The 19896-nt window shown below is 36.3% G+C and overlaps 2 protein-coding genes and 1 non-coding gene across 4 annotated transcripts; 1 reads left to right on the forward strand and 2 right to left on the reverse strand.

The window, feature by feature from the left end:
- Nucleotides 1–7774: 7774 nt before the first annotated feature.
- On the forward strand, nucleotides 7775–16526 carry LOC132142645 (hsc70-interacting protein-like). 2 transcript variants are annotated; one of them, XM_059552668.1, is made up of 13 exons: nucleotides 7775–7903; nucleotides 8221–8372; nucleotides 8648–8699; nucleotides 9591–9681; nucleotides 10235–10308; nucleotides 10838–10904; nucleotides 11014–11098; nucleotides 11179–11289; nucleotides 11369–11471; nucleotides 12483–12599; nucleotides 12683–12740; nucleotides 13659–13741; nucleotides 15604–16526. In XM_059552668.1, the coding sequence occupies exons 2-13, from the start codon at nucleotides 8263–8265 to the stop codon at nucleotides 15733–15735; spliced, it is 1083 nt and encodes a 360-aa protein (XP_059408651.1). In that variant the 5' UTR covers nucleotides 7775–7903; nucleotides 8221–8262; the 3' UTR covers nucleotides 15736–16526. The 2 variants fall into 2 exon arrangements, with proteins under 2 accessions (XP_059408651.1, XP_059408660.1); XM_059552677.1 differs by having other exon boundaries at nucleotides 12683–12728; nucleotides 13656–13741.
- Nucleotides 16527–17183: 657 nt separating this feature from the next.
- On the reverse strand, nucleotides 17184–19395 carry LOC132113920 (RING-box protein 1-like). Its single transcript, XM_059522016.1, has 5 exons — nucleotides 19242–19395; nucleotides 18035–18113; nucleotides 17851–17921; nucleotides 17680–17765; nucleotides 17184–17378 (listed from the first exon to the last, which is right to left on the reverse strand). Exons 1-5 carry the CDS (start codon nucleotides 19380–19382, stop codon nucleotides 17366–17368), a joined length of 390 nt encoding a protein of 129 aa, XP_059377999.1. The 5' UTR covers nucleotides 19383–19395; the 3' UTR covers nucleotides 17184–17365.
- Nucleotides 19396–19506: 111 nt separating this feature from the next.
- Nucleotides 19507–19578, reverse strand: trnaq-cug (transfer RNA glutamine (anticodon CUG)). The gene has a single exon. It is a non-coding gene; the product is annotated as a tRNA-Gln (tRNA).
- Between the last annotated feature and the right edge of the window lie 318 nt (nucleotides 19579–19896).

Genomic DNA, 19896 nt, shown 5'->3' on the forward strand with positions numbered 1-19896 from the left:
GGCATTGTGCAATAGGATTTTAGGTAGGTTAGGAAGGAAGGGAGTCCCCAAGGCGTTAATGCCATGTCGAGAGACCGTTCTATAGTTATAGTTTATAGTTGTTTAAGCAACTTAATAATATAGTAACTTAATTAGTTTATAAAATTTATTTTAAATATTATGTATAATTATTCCACAGTCTTGTTTTCTTATGCTTTGAATAAGCGTGAATTTGTAATATTTTGTGAAATTTGATAATATTTAAGTCCAAAATTTGAATTTAGTTTTTCAGCTATTCAGACAGCACTACTGCACACATCTAAATATTTAGGTTGAACTGTTCTGGAACAGTGTTGTAAATACAACTTAACTACTGATTTCTAGTTGTGTCCTCTTTTGGAAGACCAAACAAAGAACTGTAACTTCGCTTTCACAATGAAACACACAGTGTCTCCACAATATGGCACCAGCGGCAAAAGCGAGAATAAAAGTTAAGCCTTCTTTCTTTGCGTGAACATTTGGGCGGCATTATGCAAATCTTCCAACATCATGACGAGTAGTTGACTCTAAACTTTGATAAAAAATATCTCTCTGGATTTGAGACTTCAGTCTTTGCAACTTTACATATCTTCTTTATGCACCAAGAGCTTGTAACACTTGTAACACTTGATTTTATTGCATTTTACAAAATGTCCCAACTTCTCTGGAATTGGGGGCTGTAATAAGAAATGTTTCTTAAGCGGCAAATCAGAATAATGGAATGATTTCTGAAGGATCATGTGACTCTGTAGACTGGAGTAATGATGATTGAAATTCAGCTCTGTATCACAGGAATAAATTATATCTTACATTTTTTTTAAATAGTGTATCAAATAAATGCAGCCTTTCTGAGCATAAGAGACTTATTTTAAAAATACTGAAAAAAACGTACCAACCCCAAACTTTTACACCTTAATGTATTTAAACTAATATCTATCATTATTATTTCACCATGTGTAAATCAGTAATTTTTGTGAAGGACTATTATTTAAAGATTAAAATATCCATATGAGATATACTATTCATAAAGCCAGAAGAGTTATTGCATTATGCTGGAGGAATATAGATGCTCCATCTTTGAAAATGTAGAAAAAGATATTGAACTGTAACAGACTGGAGAGACTAACTTAAAAAGCTAAGGGCAAGTGGAAAGACTTTGATCAGCTATACGAACCATAAATGAATGTAAAATAGAAATGCAAACTTAACTAGACAAATGTAAACAATGTCTGTGATCAGTTAATGCATTTATTTATTTTTATTTTCATTTATTTAGATTATAATTGTTCTTTATTATATTCAGGGCTTGAATTGAGGGGTGTTGCATGGGGATGGCATCCCCCTGGTTGAGAAAAATGACAAAAACCATCCCCTTTAGATTAATAATGTGCATTATGTAAAACTTACCATGCAAATAAAATGTTAAAATTATCTACTTATTTCACAAATAACAGCGATTGGCCAATCAGAACTCGGTTCTGTAACAAGCTGTGCACAACATTTTTTGCGCAAAATGGTTCTAGCACAACTTATGAAATTCTTTAAAAAGAAGACAACAGAAAAGGTATGATTTCTCCTTCATTAGAGTTTCAGAAACATTCCCCTGAATAATGTTATTGTGTTGTTTGTGTAACTGTGAGGGATTGAGAGATGATAGGAGAGCTAACATTATCAAGTCATTGACCCTGCAAAAACCAAACAAAAACACGTTTTGAGAGTCCAAAAGCATTCACTGTGCGATGAAGCCTATTAGAACACAGGTAAAATAAACTTATAATTCAAACAATTAAAGAAAAACTACCCATGCATAAGTATTTATGTTTTTATATTCATTGCACAAGCAATATAATTTTCAGTAGGCCTACATGCGCACAAATGTGCTATTAATTTTATACCACTGAGCATAGCAAAACTGTTTCTCGTTCCTTGAATGGATCAAGTGAGCCAGTGATTCGGCCCATTCAGCTGCACACTTTCCCTGCATCTCGACGTGCATACTATCAAGCCTATCTGTCCTAAATAGTATTGAAAATTAATAATATCACACAGAATTTAGGATGGATGGTATGAACATTGGGATGCAGGCTTAATTTCTAAATGAATCAGCCGTTTTGAACGAATCGTTTGATTTGAACGATTCAATATATCATTTATCAACACAGGGGCTTGCTGCCACTTACTGGTGGTTTTATTGTCATCATTTATCCATGACAGTCCTAAACCAGCCCAGGTTTCAGCACAAAAGCACATTAAGCAAAATATTGTTTAATTATCAATATTGACCAAAATCCCTCCATTTTAAGCCCAAGAAGGACAAAAAAGAAGCTTATAAATAATAGTTTATTAAATAAGGCTTTTTAAAAATTAGCCAAATTAGCCCACATACCAAAACAAATGAAACTGACCACACCATCCCCCCCTGAACTTTTTTTTTTTTACAATTCAACCACTTATTATATTGGATGTGTGTGCATTGCAGGGTTATGTATTTGTTCTGGTGTTCTACAGGCTATATTATACCTACTGTATATGCCCTAGTTGATGTGGGATTATAAAAAAAGAAAAGGTCCCTAAACATATCAGGGGGGAAAAAAGTAATGATAATAATGTGATCATTTTCAAATCTTCCATTTATGTCTAAAATTTTAGAAAAAGTTGTGTCTGCTCAATTGAGCACCTTCCTGCATAAAAATGATCTGTATGAAGAATTTCAGTCAGGTTTTAGGCCCCACCATAGCACAGAAACTGCACTTGTTAAAATTACAAATGACCTGCTCCTTGCGTCAGATCAAGGCTGCATCTCATTTCTAGTCTTACTTGATCTTAGTGCTGCGTTCGACACCATAGATCATGACATACTCATAGATCGATTACAAAACTATACAGGTATTCAAGGGCAGGCTCTAAGATGGTTTAGATCCTACCTGTCCGATCGCTACCATTTTGTTTACTTAAATGGGGTGTCATCTCATTTATCATCAGTAAAATATGGAGTGCCACAAGGATCCGTCCTAGGTCCCCTTCTATTTTCAATATACATGTTGCCCCTTGGTAATATTATTAGAAAATACGGAATTAGCTTCCACTGTTATGCTGATGATACTCAGCTATATATCTCAACGAGACCAGATGAAACTTCCCAATTATCTAAGCTAACAGAGTGTGTTTAAAAATGTAAAAGATTGGATGACAAATAATTTTCTCCAATTAAATTCGGATAAGACAGAGATATTAATTATTGGACCAAAAAACACTACACAGAATCTTGTAGATTATAATCTGCAACTAGACGGATGTACTGCTACTTCCTATACAGTCAGAAATCTGGGTGTTATATTAGACAGCAATTTGTCTTTTGAAAATCATATTTCCAATTGTTACAAAAACTGCATTCTTCCATCTTAGAAACATTGCCAAGCTACGAAACATGTTATCTGTTTCTGATGCAGAAAAGCTAGTTCATGCATTCATGACCTCTAGACTGGACTATTGTAATGCACTTCTAGGTTGTTGTCCTGCTTCGTCAATAAACAAGCTACAGGTAGTCCAAAATGCAGCAGCTAGAGTCCTTACGAGGTCATGAAAATATGATCATATTATCCCAATTTTACAGTCTCTGCACTGGCTCCCTATTAAGTTCCGTATCAGTTACAAATTATCATTACTTACCTATAACGCCCTAAATGGTTTAGCTCCTGCGTTTCTAACTAGCCTTCTACCACGCTACAACCCATCACGCACCCTAAGGTCACAAAACGCTTGACTTTTGGTAGTTCCTAGGATATTAAAGTCCACTAAAGGAGGTAGAGCTTTCTCACATTTGGCTCCCAAACTCTGGAATAGCCTTCCTGATAATGTTCGGGGTTCAGACACACTCTCTCTGTTTAAATCTAGATTAAAAACACATCTCTTTCGCCAAGCATACGAATAATGTATCTCTTAAATTGTGAGTGTAGTTGCATCTGATCAAATGTGCATTTTTATTCATTAGCTTGGGTTAAACTAATTTTACTTTGTTGGATCAGCAGCTATGCTAATGTTGTCTCTATTTTGTTTCTATGTTTTGCCACGGGATTTACATCCCGTGGTAACTAAGATTTACACAAGCTCCAGTCTGGATCCAGAACACCTGAGAAGAGATGATGCTGACCCTCAGAGGACCCCAGATGATGCTAGCCTTGAATCAACAAACAGAACTAACAATTATTGCTACATGTGTGACTGAATCATATAATAATTATTAATTAATAATATTGATAGTTTATCGTCTAGCTGACTACGTCTTGTATTATTATTTATTTTTTATTTTTTTTTCTAAAATCCTGTAATACGTGCACAAACTGACAGTCACCACTTATAAGCTACTACTAAATATTGTAGAAACATAATTTTCTGTAAAGTTGCTTTGTAACGATTTGTATTGTAAAAAGCGCTATACAAATAAACTTGAATTGAATTGAATCATTTTAATGTGACCTTCATATATAGTACAAATAATTTTATTTAAAAAAAAATGTTTTAATTAACAATTAATTTAACATGGCCATCATTTTAAATGCCTGAAGATAAACACGTGGCTTAACTTAGTGCATGTTTGACCTTAGTCCCTCATAACTGAAATGATCAATTCACTCAGATTTTACATGAACATCTTACTTTCCTTAACCTAACAAATCCACCCAAGATCACCCAGACCTTCCTTATTAGAGGTTCATTACCTGTGCAGTGATCCATCCTGCCTCCTTCATCAGCTGTCCTCCTTCCAGTAGGGGTGAGTCTGGTGTAAATGTGGATGGCAAGCAGTGTTGCCGACTGCTTTCAATTAAAAGTAGATAAAACTGGTAGCTAAATGTCACTAGATAACATCATAATGGCAAATTCACTGATCTATATAAAGATGAATGTAGATCAGTGGGCAAGATGAGAACTTAGATAAGGTTTGTCCAAGAAGTTGCTATATTTGTCCCTAAACTTTTGAAAAAAGTCTCAAAGGGGGCGGCGAAGTCACTAAATCTAGCTACAAAGCAGCTAAATTGGCAACACTGATGGCAAGGCTGAGAGCTGTCCTACCATAGAGTTCCTCCTAAGAGAAAAAGAAAAGAGTAAGATACCGATGCACATGTAAACCTTGAAAGCCTGTAAATGTATGTTCATTTTTTACCTTTCAAGCTTTTTAGCATTTCACCCAGCTCCTCTGTGCTGTGAACACACTCTAGACGCGTTAAAGCAGTTGTTCTGGGTCGAATAACATGGCCTGATCTCATACATCACCAGTGCGCTGTCCGGCTCCATAATTCTTGTCAGGTACAGGAAGTCCTGGTTCTGGTGGAATGGGTAAGGGATGTCACTGGTCATGTAGCGAATGGGATGCGATGACAGTTTGGGAGGAGTCTGAAGAGGCTCCAGAACCATCGCATGTTGATCAGAGACGCCAAGTACTACCGACAAATCTCAAACTCTGTCTGGGTGAGACTTGGAGTCACCTCACCTGAGACCAAGACATCTGCAAGGCTTTTAAACAACCCAGAGCAAGCCATTTTACTTTTGATAATGTTATGTACACCTACCATGTGTTTTTTTTTCCAAATACATTAAATTGCTTCAAAATTACAGTAAAGCAACTTATAATGTTTCAAATGATTTCTATTTTGATAAATTATTGTCTTTTGAACTTTCTATTAATCCAATTATTCTTAAAAAAAATGTGTCTTGGTATCTATAAACCATGCAGCACTAAGCACTGAAGCACACCTGTTTTTTTAACATTGATAATAAGAAATGTTTCTTGAGCACCATATCAGCATGTATGAATAATTTCTGAAGGATCTTGTGACACTGTAGACTGGAGTAATGATGCTGAAAATTCAGCTTTGATCACAGGATCAAATTACATTTTAAAATACATAAACAGTGAAATAGAAAAAAGTACATGTAAACTAATAATATTTCACAATTTTTTGTAAAATGTGACAATTTTTACTGCATTTTGGTCAGATAAATGCAAGCTTGGTGAGCACATTAGACTCACACAAAACATTTGAATAGTAGTATACTTCAAAATGAAACCAAATAATTTACAACAAAAGAAATGAAAATGGGAATTGTATTTTATTCCTTGAGGATTAATTTGTTTGTAAAAAGTAGGCATTCCATTACAATTATATTCTTGGCAATTAATATGTTATTAAATGAAAGATTTGTAAAGGCTTTATTATCTTCAACAGTGTTATCTATAACAAGGGCTAGAGACTGATTTGGGTTTGTGACGAGGTGAGGGTGTGTGTGTGTGTGTGTGTGTGTGTGTGTGTGTGTGTGTGTGTGTGTGTGTGTGTGTGTGTGTGTGTGTGTGTGTGGGCTTGACTGACCCAGCTATCTCTGAGGAACTTTCTTCGTTTCCCATCCTCCTGTTTACACAGACACATTCCTGCAGTGACACCGTGCAGACCCTGTAAAACAAAACAAATCTACAGGAAACTGTATATGTTAACATTTTACTTCCCTATTTTAATGTACACTACTGTTCCAAGCTTTAGAGTCATTTATTTGATCAGAAATATAGTAAATCTTGTAAAAACAAAAATTGTGAAATAACTATTCTATTGCAATATATTTTAAACTGTAATTAATGTTATTTAATGTTAACTAATGCATGTTAATGTTATCTAAGACAATATTATACATTGTATAATAAGACAAAAAAGGTATAAGTTTTAATAACATCGACTTTGAAACATAAGTACAAACCACAACACTGTAACAGCTAATGCAAGATCTTTTGTTGGGGTGCAAAAGATAGATAATAAGTTGCATCATATATATGATGAGGTCAGGGTGGTGACTAGCAATTTACAATGCAATTTATTTTTCGTCAGTGCTTACTCATAAACATCATATTATTTCTTAATATCATTAATATTCTGCACAATCCCAGTACAATGCTTGTCTTCACAAACATGAGCAGCAGCAAGCTTCCTGTCGTGACCCCGATACTCAGCTATGAGTTGAATGAATACATTGCATTGAATGACATACCTGCAAACTAGTTACTGTAGTATGACTGTAATACATTACCTGGACTCCAGTAAAGCACTGAGCTCTCAGTCGAAAGGTACGCGAGATTCTGATCAGCTGCACTGATCCGCCAACTTTCGACATGAGGTAGAACAAGTTCGCAGATCTCGGATAGTTACCCTAAAGGAAACATACTAAAGAGAACAACGCACAATATCAGTTCTGTACTCAACTCATACAACTGTGTCACTCCCCATGCTAGAGCTCCTATTGGTGGAGTGAGAGCGGCTCCAGTGCTCTGATTGGACAGCTCTGTTATGAACGTTACAATGTGCGACTCTGAATGATGGAGGACCTTTATGTTAGTTTCTTTCTTTTTATTTCTTTTTTCTTGCTTATTGCTATAAATCGAAATAATTAATTTTGTACTTTTTTTTTCTTTGTTGTAATTTCATCGTTGTATTCTAGTGTTAGAGATGAAAAAAATAATCTCAAATATATATTTATTTAAATTTTATGTGTATAAAATTTGCCTAAAACAGGTTACAATTTAACAAAATAATATTGATTAAAATGGGTCATTTCATAATTATGAAATCCAAACAGTACGTCCTCTAGGCTGTTTATATATATATATATATATATATATATATATATATATATATTTTTTTTTTTTTTTTTTTTTTTTTTTTTTTGAAGCTATATGTATATGTTCTGCATTTACACCAAATGACTGCAGTGCCAGAAGGACCCCTGTTGTTTTGGTTTTGTCATAGCAGTGCGTGGTTTGATTCCCGCCTGTGCAGAATTCCGCGTTCTCGCGACCCTCAAATCGCTGCAGGGGAAGCGCGTTTTAGGCACTTTGCTCTCTCAGGTACAATATTAACGTTTCATTTTTTTGAATGATCGTTTATTGAAACAGTTGAATAAAATAATAATTAAAATTCCACGCCGATGTAACAAATTGCGCTTCCTCGCGCGTTATTTCCAGAAGCTTCTATGCAGCGCGTGCGTTAATCCCGTGCACCACTCATTACTGGTTATTCACTGCACTGTTGCATTACACAGTTCCTTGGCGTTTCTGGCGTTGCCTAATTTATTAAACTCGCTCTCTGATCGGACACGTCATGTGACGAGAATAATTATAATTTTAATAATAAGAATAGTTACGCACCTTTCCTTGTTTTCCAGCTGGTTGTTTTCTCTGCGTGAGTTTGGTCGGTGTTGTGGAATATGGATCCACGGAAAGTGTCGGAGTTAAAGGCATTTGTGCAGCTGTGCAAAGACAATCCATCTGTGCTGCATTTACCAGAGATGGGCTTCTTCAAGAGCTGGCTACAGGGGTCAGTGCTGTTTTTGTGGTTTATGGTTTTGCACTCAGTACTGATTATAAATGTTATGTTTTTCTATTACTATAATGATAAACTATGAAGTGTGTTGTGTAATAACGTGGGTTTCTATGTCGAAGTGTAGTGTCTGTGTGAGCAGTCGCACCCACATCCAGCTTGACATGTGGCTCCCAGAAAGTTCTAGCTCTGTCCACTTTCAGTGGAGCACTCAGATAAACAAACATCCCTCTGTGACTCATATCAAATCTAAATGTGTTACTTTATTCTAGAATGGGAGCAGACATACCATCACCAACAAAGAATGACAGCTCATCATGCAAGGTAGGAAAAGAAATAAAGAAGAATTAATCATTCAGAATTATTCAGTCTTTATTACACAACCTAAACATACACACACAGCATAACAGTCTGTAAATATTATTATTATTATTATATAAAATATATATACAAGGATGTATTAATGACTATTCATTTACCCTGAATGGGGAAAGAAATGCTTTCCACATGTATAGTAGATCTTGAGAGTGAATGTAAACATAACTAGCTTGTTCATTTCTAGGTTACCTTTGATGTGTATTCCGTATTATTTTATTCTGTATTGTGTGTTTTATTATGTAATAGATTAAATTTTTTTACTATTATTGTTATCATTTGTTGAAGTGACATTAATTCATAACACTACAAACACCAGTTTTGGTGGATTGTAGTGAAGTTCTTTGCATTTCAGTGTGTATTTGACGGGAGTTTTAGATCCATGCCACTTTATGTGATTTTCAACTGTGGCAGGGCTGTATTATGATATATATATATATGACCCTGGAGCACAAAACCAGTCTTAAGTCGCTGGGGTATATTTGTTACAACAGCCAAAAATACACTGTATGGGTCAAAATAATAGATTTTTCTTTTATGCCAAAAATCATTAGGATATTATGTAAAGATCATGTTCCATGAAGATATTTTGTAAATATCCTATCGTAAACATAGAAAAACTTCATTTTTGATCAGTAATATGCATTGCTTCATTTGGACAACTTTGTTTTGTTTTTCTCAAATATTTAGATTTTTTTGCACCCTCAGATTTCAGATCTTTAAATAGTTGATCTCTGCAATTTCGAAAAATGTGGAAAAAAAGACCCTTATGACTGGTTTTGTGGTCCAATGTCACATTTTCTAAAGATTGCTGCTGTCTGTGTTTTCATTTGTCTGTAGGGAAGCTGTCCATGTGATGGTGCCCCCAGAGCAGCGCCAGAGCCCAAACCCGAACCTGCCCTGCCATCGGAGAGTTCAGAGAGTGAATTAGGTGGGTTGACTCTAATATCTCCTTTAATATCTGTTGTTTGCTCCTCATATGCCATCGCTCTGGCCTTTACTGTGGATTGTTAATAGCTCTGAACTTTCACGAAACTTTTCGAGCCATTGCTGGCTCATGATTTCTCGCTCTATGGCAATGTAGAACATCAGCTTCATTTTTGATATTCAAACTTGGGCAGTTAGTTGACAATGAAACAGATGCAGACAGGGTCTGATAAGAAGCTGATATCTAAACCATTAACCATTACAGCATTTGTTGCATCATAAATCATCACTTTTTAATAGATTTAAAGCATTGAATAAAAGTATTAATTGTAAAAACATGTGTAGTGTCTGCTGTAGCATAAATATAGTTTATGTTGCAATCCCTAAAAATTTTCCCAGATAACTGGCCAGTAAAGCTTTACCCTGCACGGTCGATTTTTAATCTCATTTTGTGCCTGGTGAGATTTATCATTTGCGAATGTCTGTTTTGGAGAATATGCTCTTATTTTCTAGCAGCAGTTTCTAATGCTTGTGCTGCTATGTGAACTTTTCTTCAGAAATTGACAATGAAGGAGTGATTGAGCCTGACACAGATGAGCCTCAGGAGATGGGCGATTATGAAAACATGGAGGTAAACACACAATATGGGGGAAAATCAGAATAGGGACAAGAGTTTGTTGTACTATAAAAGCATACTGCGATGCGCAGAACTCAAAACATCCTCCTCAGTCTAAAAAGACCATTGGTTGAAGCTAAAGCCTGGAATACATTACACAAGTAGTTGATAGTTATTGTACGCTTGCTGACTTTGGAAGTAGTTATGCAAGAAAAACTGTGCTTTGTACACTATCAGACTTCTAAGATATTCCAGCTCAGAATATCACAGGTTACTGATTTCACATTCAAAGAACACGGATGTACATTTACACAAAATGGCTCTGATAAATAGTCTTGAGAAACTATATTAAGCAAGACTTGACAAGAATTTGACCCGATGTGACTCCTTTAAATCAATGTGAGGTTGTAAATATTCATCATAGACAACCTCTGATGCTGTGACTTAGGTGTTGAGTTGCTCTTTTTTAAAATACTTTCATCAAGCTCTTAGTGTAAAGTGAAATTATTCAAACGGGATGATGAAATGCTCTCTTTATTGTCAGGTCACAGATGAGATGATGGACCAGGCCCATGAGAAGAAGAATGAGGCTATAGGAGTGTTAGGAGACGGTGCAGAAGCTGCCTCTTATTTGAAATGATGCAATCTGTTATAATCTAATCAAAGTTTATATATCCTTAGTTGTGTTAATAATTAAAAAAAAACATGCTTACTTTTCAGGTGACCTACAGAGAGCTCTAGAGCTCTTCACAGAGGCCATCAAACTCAACCCGAAACTGGCCATTCTGTATGCCAAAAGAGCCAGGTATCATCCCATCCCTGCTTTGGTTTTAGTGACCTGGTTCAATTGGCTGTTGAGTAACTCCATCTGTTTGTGTCTTTCAGTGTATATGTGAAAATGCAGAAGCCCAACGCTGCAATCAGAGACTGTGACCGAGCTATCAGTATCAACCCAGACTCAGCCCAGCCTTATAAGTGGAGGGGGAAGGCACACAAGTAACGGACTACAGCTAGATTTGGATGGAAGAGGTTTGATTTCTGCCTTGAGGCTGATAAAGATCTCTCGTTCGGACAGGTTGCTGGGTCTCTGGGAGGAGGCCGCTCGAGACTTGGCCATGGCCTGTAAACTGGACTATGATGAAGAGGCCAGTGTCATGCTTAAAGAAGTCCAACCAAAGGTATCTATGCAGAACGCTGAACTGGTGAAATTATTATTATTATTTTTTTATTTGTATTTATTTTTTAGAGAAAAGTTGTTAATTTGCCATTCTGTGAGAACTCTCTTGAATGATGTAATAATTGAATAATATAGTAATAGTTTATATTTAAAGAGATCATATGATGCTTTTTTAAAGCTAATTATTTTGTGTATTTGGTGTAACAGAATATGTTGACATGGTTTAATGTTAAAAAAAAAACATTATTTTTTAAATACTGTAAATTATTGTGGGCCCTCTATGCCCCGCCTCTCTCAAACACGTTGTTTTCTAAAAAGCTCCTCCTTCCGACAAACACGGTCTGCTCTGATTGGCCAGCTGACCCAGTGCACTGTGATTGGCCGAACACTGCAAGCACTCGTCGGAAAATTTCTCCAAAAAATAAAATACTCAAATAAGTGCATTGCAAAAGTATTTGCTAAATAAGTATTAACTAAATATTTAGGTGAAGCACCTTTACAGCCTCAGGTCTTTTTTGTTTGATGCGACACGCTTTGCTTATCGGCATTTGGCCATTATCTGCCATCCTTCTCCTCATCTCTTAACCTCTCAAACTATGTCAGGTTGGTTAGTAAAGTAATTTAAAGCAGATTAACATAAGGCACCAACATAATAAAATATGAAAAAAATAATGGGGTATGAATACTTTCGCAAGGCACTATATGTGTGTGTGTGTGTGTGTGTGTATATATATATATATATATATATATATATATATATATATATATATATATTAGTTCTTTTGACACAAAATAAAATCTTATTGACGTCAAAATTTGAAACTATGTATATTTAAAATGTATGACCAAAGGTAGCATTTTGATTGCGAGTGAATGGCTGAAAATCAAATATTGTGAGGCAAAATAATGGTAATTTTATGTAACCTTGAGTACATTTGTCAAAAACATTAAAAGCAAAGCAAGTATGCCGAAACTTCAATGTGTCTCATGTGATCCCGCCTCTCCCTCGCAGGCCAACAAAATTGTTGAGCACCGGCGCAAATATGAACGCAAGCGTGAAGAACGAGAGATCAGAGCACGGCAAGAACGAGTGAAGAAAGCAAGAGAGGAGCACGAGAGAGCACAGAGGGTAAGAAATTTATTGATTTGCATCAAGCCACTGAATCAGAATTGTCCGCAGTCAGTCCTGTTAATGTTTGTCTGTGTGTACAGGAAGAGGAAGCCAGACAACAGGCTGGAGGGGCACGTGGAGGATTCCCAGGATTCCCAGGTATCTACTATTAAGCTGTTTATGTATATAAAATAATCCATATTGACTTGTAGAACAAAATAGGAATAGTTCACCTAAAAATGAATCCATGATTTACTCACCCTCAAGCCATGCTAGGTGATTATGACTTTCTTCTTTTAGACGAATACAATCAGAGTTCTTCCAAGCTTTATAATGGCAGTGAATGGGGGTCGAGAATCTGAAGTCCAATAAAGTGCATAAATCCATCTTAAAAAGTGCTCCACATTAGGCTGATTAATTGCATTTGTGGTAATATCGCGACATGAAAAGAACATATAGCTAATATTGTGTTGGTCATACTATACAATGATTTATTTTTTGCCTTTGCTGAATAATACAGAACCTAAAGAGCTTTAAAAAAAATGCATATTAAAATAAATTGCAATCGTAATATTGAGAAGAAAAAAAAAGAGCAATTTCATTATTTTCCAAAACCTACTCCACATGCCTCCGGAGGGTTAATAAAGGCCTGGTGAAGTGAAACAATGCATTTGTATATGTAAAAAATGTCCATATTTAAAACTTTATAAACCATCATCTCTAGCTTCCGTCTTACACATGTTCAGGAGAGAGTGGGAAGCTCCGGCGAGAAAAGATGAGCACAGAAACACAGTGGAGAGGGTAAAACTAAACACTGGTCACAAATTTGAAGTAAAGAACATTGTCAGAGGATTTCGATGTAAGCCAAGGGTAGACAGGTTTTACGCCTATGTCATCCACTATGTCATTGTTTTCATCTGAAAGAAGAAAGTCATATACACACAGGATGGCTTGATGGTGACTAAATCATGGGGTCATTTGTATTTTTGGGTGAACCATAAGAGAGATTACTGCAAGATCGACCCCTTTAGTTGTTTGAAATGGTGTAATTGATGTGGATATTTGTTGATCCTTCAGGAGGTGCTGGTGGAGCTCCTCCGTTTGGAATGCCTGGACTTAATGAGCTATTTAACGACCCAGAGGTTCTCATGGCCATGCAGGTAAAGTTACTCTCGTACTGCTGAGCACCAGGACGGTGCCTTTACACAGAGATAACAACTGGATAGACTACAGTCTAGAGGTCTACACAGGCCCGAGCAGAACCGAGAAATGTCAAAAATGTACTACCTGGAACCGACGCGGACCGTTGATTATTTGAAAGATGGACTGAACTCGGCCGGAAAGACATAGACTTGACTGGACCCGATTGGCACATATTCCACTGCAAATTGCTATTAACAAGTCGATAAAAAAGTTGCGAAAATGTAACTTTTTGTCTTACCTGATGTAAGCAGCCTTCTTCCTCGTACCTGACTGTGATGCACATAATCTTCCACGCCAAGGAAGGTCCATCCGTGTTATTCCTCTCTTGCCAATTGAAATGCTTAATCCACTCATTATTCCAGATTCAAAAGTCCCCTTGTTGTCACGGTGATGGATGACAAATGCGACTTTGCAGTTTTGCATTTTTTGTATCTCGAGTATCGTATCGTATTGTATCGTAACTTGCATAATAATTGAGACTTTTTGCACATTTTGATTATAATAACGACTGCTCGTCCAGTGCCATGGCTGCTGGTGTTAGCTTTACTTATTTGCTATCATCTCTGTGCTCTGAGCCAAAATTTTATTTAGATATAACAACCAGACGGTTAATTCATAATATTATTATGAAAAATTGGAGAAACTGCAAAGCGTGGTATGGTGGAAAATGTCCAGCCCTCTAAATAAAAAAGCCAATTGTCAAAGGTAAAGTCAATGCAGTTCCACCTTATTTCAAAATACCGACTCGCACTTTTCTCATCCTAATTATGTAAGTTGAAAGTTACAAAACACCACATGCTGACTGACTCTGATAACGGCCGAGTGTTCTCCGAGTACGATCAACTCGGGTATTACACACAATGTTAAACAGACCCAGGACCTGAAGTAATAGATTGGGACCTGACCCGGACCCGACTGACCATTTGAAATATAGCCCCGAACCCATACGGACCCCGGGTCAGGTGCTGGGTCCTCAGATCTCGGGTCCTCCGTGTAGACCTCTTCTACAGACTAAAGTCACAGAAGGCCTGTAATAATCAGGGAACTTATTCATTGTATTTTTCAGGACCAGAGAACTTATCTCAATTAAAACGATATATAATATATATATAATCGATGTATAATCGATAGTGATTATACATTTCTCATGATTCTTAGTTCAAATGGTTCACTAAACGTACCGATGAACAAACGATTACACATCCATCCTAATGTTTGGAATTGGTAAGATTTTTAAAATGTTTTGAAAGGAAGTCATCACGCTGAAGCTGTACAGTTGTTAAGTAATATTACGATTTAAAATAACTGTTTTCTATTTGAACATTTTCAATTGTAAATTGTTTCTGTGATTGTAAAGCTGAATTTTCAGCATAATTACTCTGGTCTTTAATATTCTTCAGAAATCATTCTAATATGCTGATTTGCTGCTCAAGCTCAGTTCTGATCTTGATCGATGTTGAAAACACGTCAAAAGAACAAATTAAAAATTTTTTTATACAATGTAAACGTCTTTACTGTCACTTTTGATCAATTTAATACATCCTTGCTGGAAAAAAAGTATTAATCTCTTTTTTTTTTAAAACTTTAAAATTGATGTGTGGATTATTGTTACACAGATGCTTCACAATACATTGGACTCATAGATGAACAATGGAAATTATTAATTGCTATTACTTTTCCTATTTTGGTTTACTTGGGTCAGTTAATAATGATATAGTATTGAACCATGTTCATAAATGTCTATAATAAACTTTCCCGTATCTGACATTCCTGTAATATTTACATTATGGATAAATCGTTTATACATTCTCTTTTCCAGGACCCAGAGGTGATGGCAGCGTTCCAGGATGTGGCGCAGAACCCCGCCAACATCTCCAAATACCAGAGCAACCCCAAAATCTTGGCCGTGATCAACAAACTCAGCTCCAAATTTGGCGGCCAGCAGCCTTAAAAAGGGCTGAAAGAGTTCAGGTCCAGTTCCAATACTCTGCTGTAGCTTTTTCTCACTGGGTTTCTTTCCATAAATTACAGACAGCACTTAGCTTAAGAGCCATGTGAGATGCTGATTTTAGACAAGTCTGTGCTGATGAAGGAAGAAGAAACTATGAAAGAGTATCGGAACAAGACCAGAGATGTGGCGCATTTTGGGCGGGGTGGGGGGGATTCGCTTGAAATAAGAATTGGGATTATTCATTTAAAGTTTTGTTGGGGACAAACTATATTGTGGGCTTCACTGAGGTGGACACATTTAGCACTTCTGATCCTGGTCTCTTCTCCAGAATATTACAGGTTTTGGATTTGAGCCTAATCCAGCGGACAGTTGCTGCATTAACAAACTGGATTTAACAAATGTGCTATCCATTCAGCAGCCAATCATTCCAGGGATTTAGTATTAATTATGATCACCTTCATCCATTCAGTTTGCTACATAGCTTGTTTCTGGTCTTATCCAGTGGGATCCGGATCAAAACGGGTCTAGATTATATTTATACATATTAATACATATTCCCTGTCCAAAGCAATCAGTCATTCACTTCCTGTTTAGATTTCATGGGTGTTTCTTTTAAAGGTTTTTTATTTTGCTCTCCTCACCCTCAGTGTAAGCTAACATTGTTTTGTTTTGTCTCTCATAAATGCAAAAAGTGAAAATTCAATCATGAACAACTTTCTTATTGTGACAAATTAGCATCTTGTATGTATTTCACCATTTAATTCAATAAACATTTTGGTTGTTGCAAATGTAAGTCATCTGTTTTGTTTTAGACTTGAAATTGTGTTTGACTTAAAGAGATGAATTGAAAAATGAATTGTCATTGTTTACTCACCCTCAGTATGGGAAAAAATCCTATGGAAGTCGATGACTACTGTCAACTACCTGGTTACCACCATTCTTCAAAATATCTTCTTTTGTGTTTAATAGATAAGAGTCCAGTACTGTTTATATGTGAGATATACAGTCCAGGTGCAGTAGAAACTCTTCAACTGTGAACTGACCGAGAACAAGGGATATGCACCGCGATGGACAATTTTAGTTTTTTTTTTTTTTTTCGTACTAGTGACCTTTAATTTGGAGAAAGAGAAACTTGGGGAGTGACTTTTTTTTTTTTTTTACTTCAGACAGGTGTAACTTTGCTCATATCTGACTGGTCCACTAAAACCCAGAATAGGTGCAAACTAACTTCATGGTACAGGCCCAGGTTCCTTCAATTCAAATGTTTAGATCTGAACTCCTAACTTGAGATTTCTCTCCACATTACTTCTTATTTTAACACAAGAGATGATGTGACTGGGCTTGTTCTGTTTCTTGCATAAAACCTTAATGTAAACAGCAGCACATGAATATTTAAGTTGTATTAACACAAGAATCCAATTTCAGAAATATTGGAACTGATAGAGCTGAATTTAAAGAGACTTTATTGATAATTTACAGCTCAGAGAGCTGCATACAGCACAGAAATAAAAAAACTAGCACAATTTAAATGTGGAACATCGGGCCTTTGACAAGGAGAGAATGGTGATGTCTAAACAAAAATGCTTCTTAGGAAAGAAAATCCTGGCTCTGAAGCACAGACACTGGGCTGCTAATGGCCATACCTGAACAACAGAGCAACAAAAGATGATTATTAATACAAGCATGGATGTTCGCAACCAATAAAAGGCATGTCAGAAAATATGGGATTAGAACAACAATGCATTATAAGTAATTTCTATCATGTTCAGCTGCTCATAAATCATATTTAGCATATACATATTTTATCATAATAAAGTAATGCACAATACTGGTTAACTTGAGCGTGTTCAAGGGGTCTAGACTTATTTTTCAGTGAACTAATATTCCCTATTAATACGGTTCCTGGGTCTGCCTCCCTTTTAACAAAGAAACAAAATCACTCACTTCTGGAACTCCCACTCTCTGTTGTCCAGAGGACACACCTGTCTGGTCTTCAGCCAGCGAGAGATGCAGTGGAAATGAAACGCATGCTGCGCAACAAAAACACACAGTTATACCACAACCGAACAGACAAAGTCCATATGTTGAATTCATTTAATGTGTCATCAAACTCACATTACAGACTCCCCAGGCCACTGTACACTCCTCTGATGTAGCTGACGCCTGATTGGCCTGACACTCTATACCTGAAGAAAGATGAACTAGACTTAAACTCACTAAATAACAGCTGAAAGGGTGTGAAACAAGAAACTGAACCTAGAATACAGTCAGGTGAGACCAGACAGGAGCTGATACTTACAGAGGTCCATAATGTGATTTCTGCAAATGGCACAGTTGTCCACTACGATGTCCCAAGCCCACAGAGCCACAGCATTCCACTGCAAGGGAAACACGCTTCTGGAATTAATTCAATCGAACAAATCTCCGCAACACAATTCCATGGCAATTCAAAACTAGTTTATTTTACAGTGACCCTGAGATCCAACCCAATGTAAATCTCAATTCACCAGGAAATAAAACGCCTGTTACAGATCTACAATCCATTCACAGAGATCAAGTCAAAACTGACAGAATTTACTTGGTGATATCATGGAGCTTCCGTATATACACTGTAGTACTAATGATTACCATGTGTGTTGAAAAAATAAGTGTTCGAATTGCCTGAACGTGCCTGTAAAGTCCAAAACGATCAAATCGAACGTTAGAATGAGGTGAGTGTGATTTTGCCAAGTAAGACTTGTTCCTGGATCAAGATCTTTTGTTGATCCTGGATCAACATTTCAGTCCAAAACTTAACCCAAACCTAATCCCAATCCCTAAACGTAACCCTACCCATAATTTATTCCTAAAATCAGTCTGAAATGATATCTGATTAACAAGAGTGTAGAAGCACCTAATCCTGATCGTAAACCTAAAACAGACATCTCCTGTAAAGTTATACCTCAATTCTGATTGGTTGATTGGAATGTTGTTCCAGGATCAACAAGGATGTTGACCCAGGAACATGTTTTACTTGGTGAATTCACACTCACCTTAGAATGAGTCTACGAAGTTCAAAACTGTTCGAATCGAACGCGTCTATGTCAAAAATGAGCAAATCTATCGTTCTGAAAGCGCCTACGGTGCTCAAAATGGAACGTTTGGAACGCGTCTATGATTCTAAAAATGCTGTCTAGCTAAAGAAATTACTGAGTCTCTGAGTGAGTTCTATTAGCGTGTCCTGTTTAAATAATCTCTCGTACTACTCTGCAGAATGTACAAGAGTTCAAATTACATTTGTCTACTTGATATAAAATTCTGCATATTTCTGAGACATATGAAAAATTTACTTATATTAAGAACACATTCAAGTGATTAATATTAATGACGAAGAACGCGCCGCCGATGCTAACCGGGGATTATAAACACGTCGCTGTGAAAGAGTTGACATTCTCAAGCGACTAAGCGTCTTAAATGTGTATTTATACTTGCCATCAATACTTAATACCGACGTCTCAATACTGTACCTTTTTCACTTCAAAACGCTTTTTACTGGCTCCACTGTTAGCGCCACTCGGGGTGTCTACATCCATCGCGGCCGCCATGTTTGATAATGGTGTGATCTCGCGAGAGTGAGTGAGAACAATAATAAGTGACAGGTTGTCCATAAAATAAAGCAATATTTAGAATTCTGCTTATATTAAACCATAATAATGTATTTGATAAGCTGATTTTCTCAACACATAGATTTTATAGTTAACGCTACTGTTTTGTAATCAAGTGAAAAACAGTAGGTTCCACCGAGATTTGAACTCGGATCGCTGGATTCAGAGTCCAGAGTGCTAACCATTACACCATGGAACCAGATGATCACGCTGCGTAATAGTTCCAGATTTAAAGGAACGCATGCACATAAATTAAAGTACTTCATAAAATGTCACATATCTTGCCAAATGAAGCACTGCATTCAAAATATCACAAACACATCTCAAAAACAAACATTTGCAATCACCTTTGCCATAATATTAATTACTGTTAGATGTTTTTGTGTTACTATGTTATGTTTTTCAAAAAGTGTTTTATGAAATTGAAAACTCAGGAAAAGACAGAGAATTATTATAACTTTGTATAACGATATACCTTTGTGAGGAAATTCAGAATATTTCTTTGAATAAAGGATTT

Source organism: Carassius carassius, chromosome 1, assembly GCF_963082965.1.
Source record: "Carassius carassius chromosome 1, fCarCar2.1, whole genome shotgun sequence".
Lineage (NCBI taxonomy): Eukaryota > Metazoa > Chordata > Actinopteri > Cypriniformes > Cyprinidae > Carassius > Carassius carassius.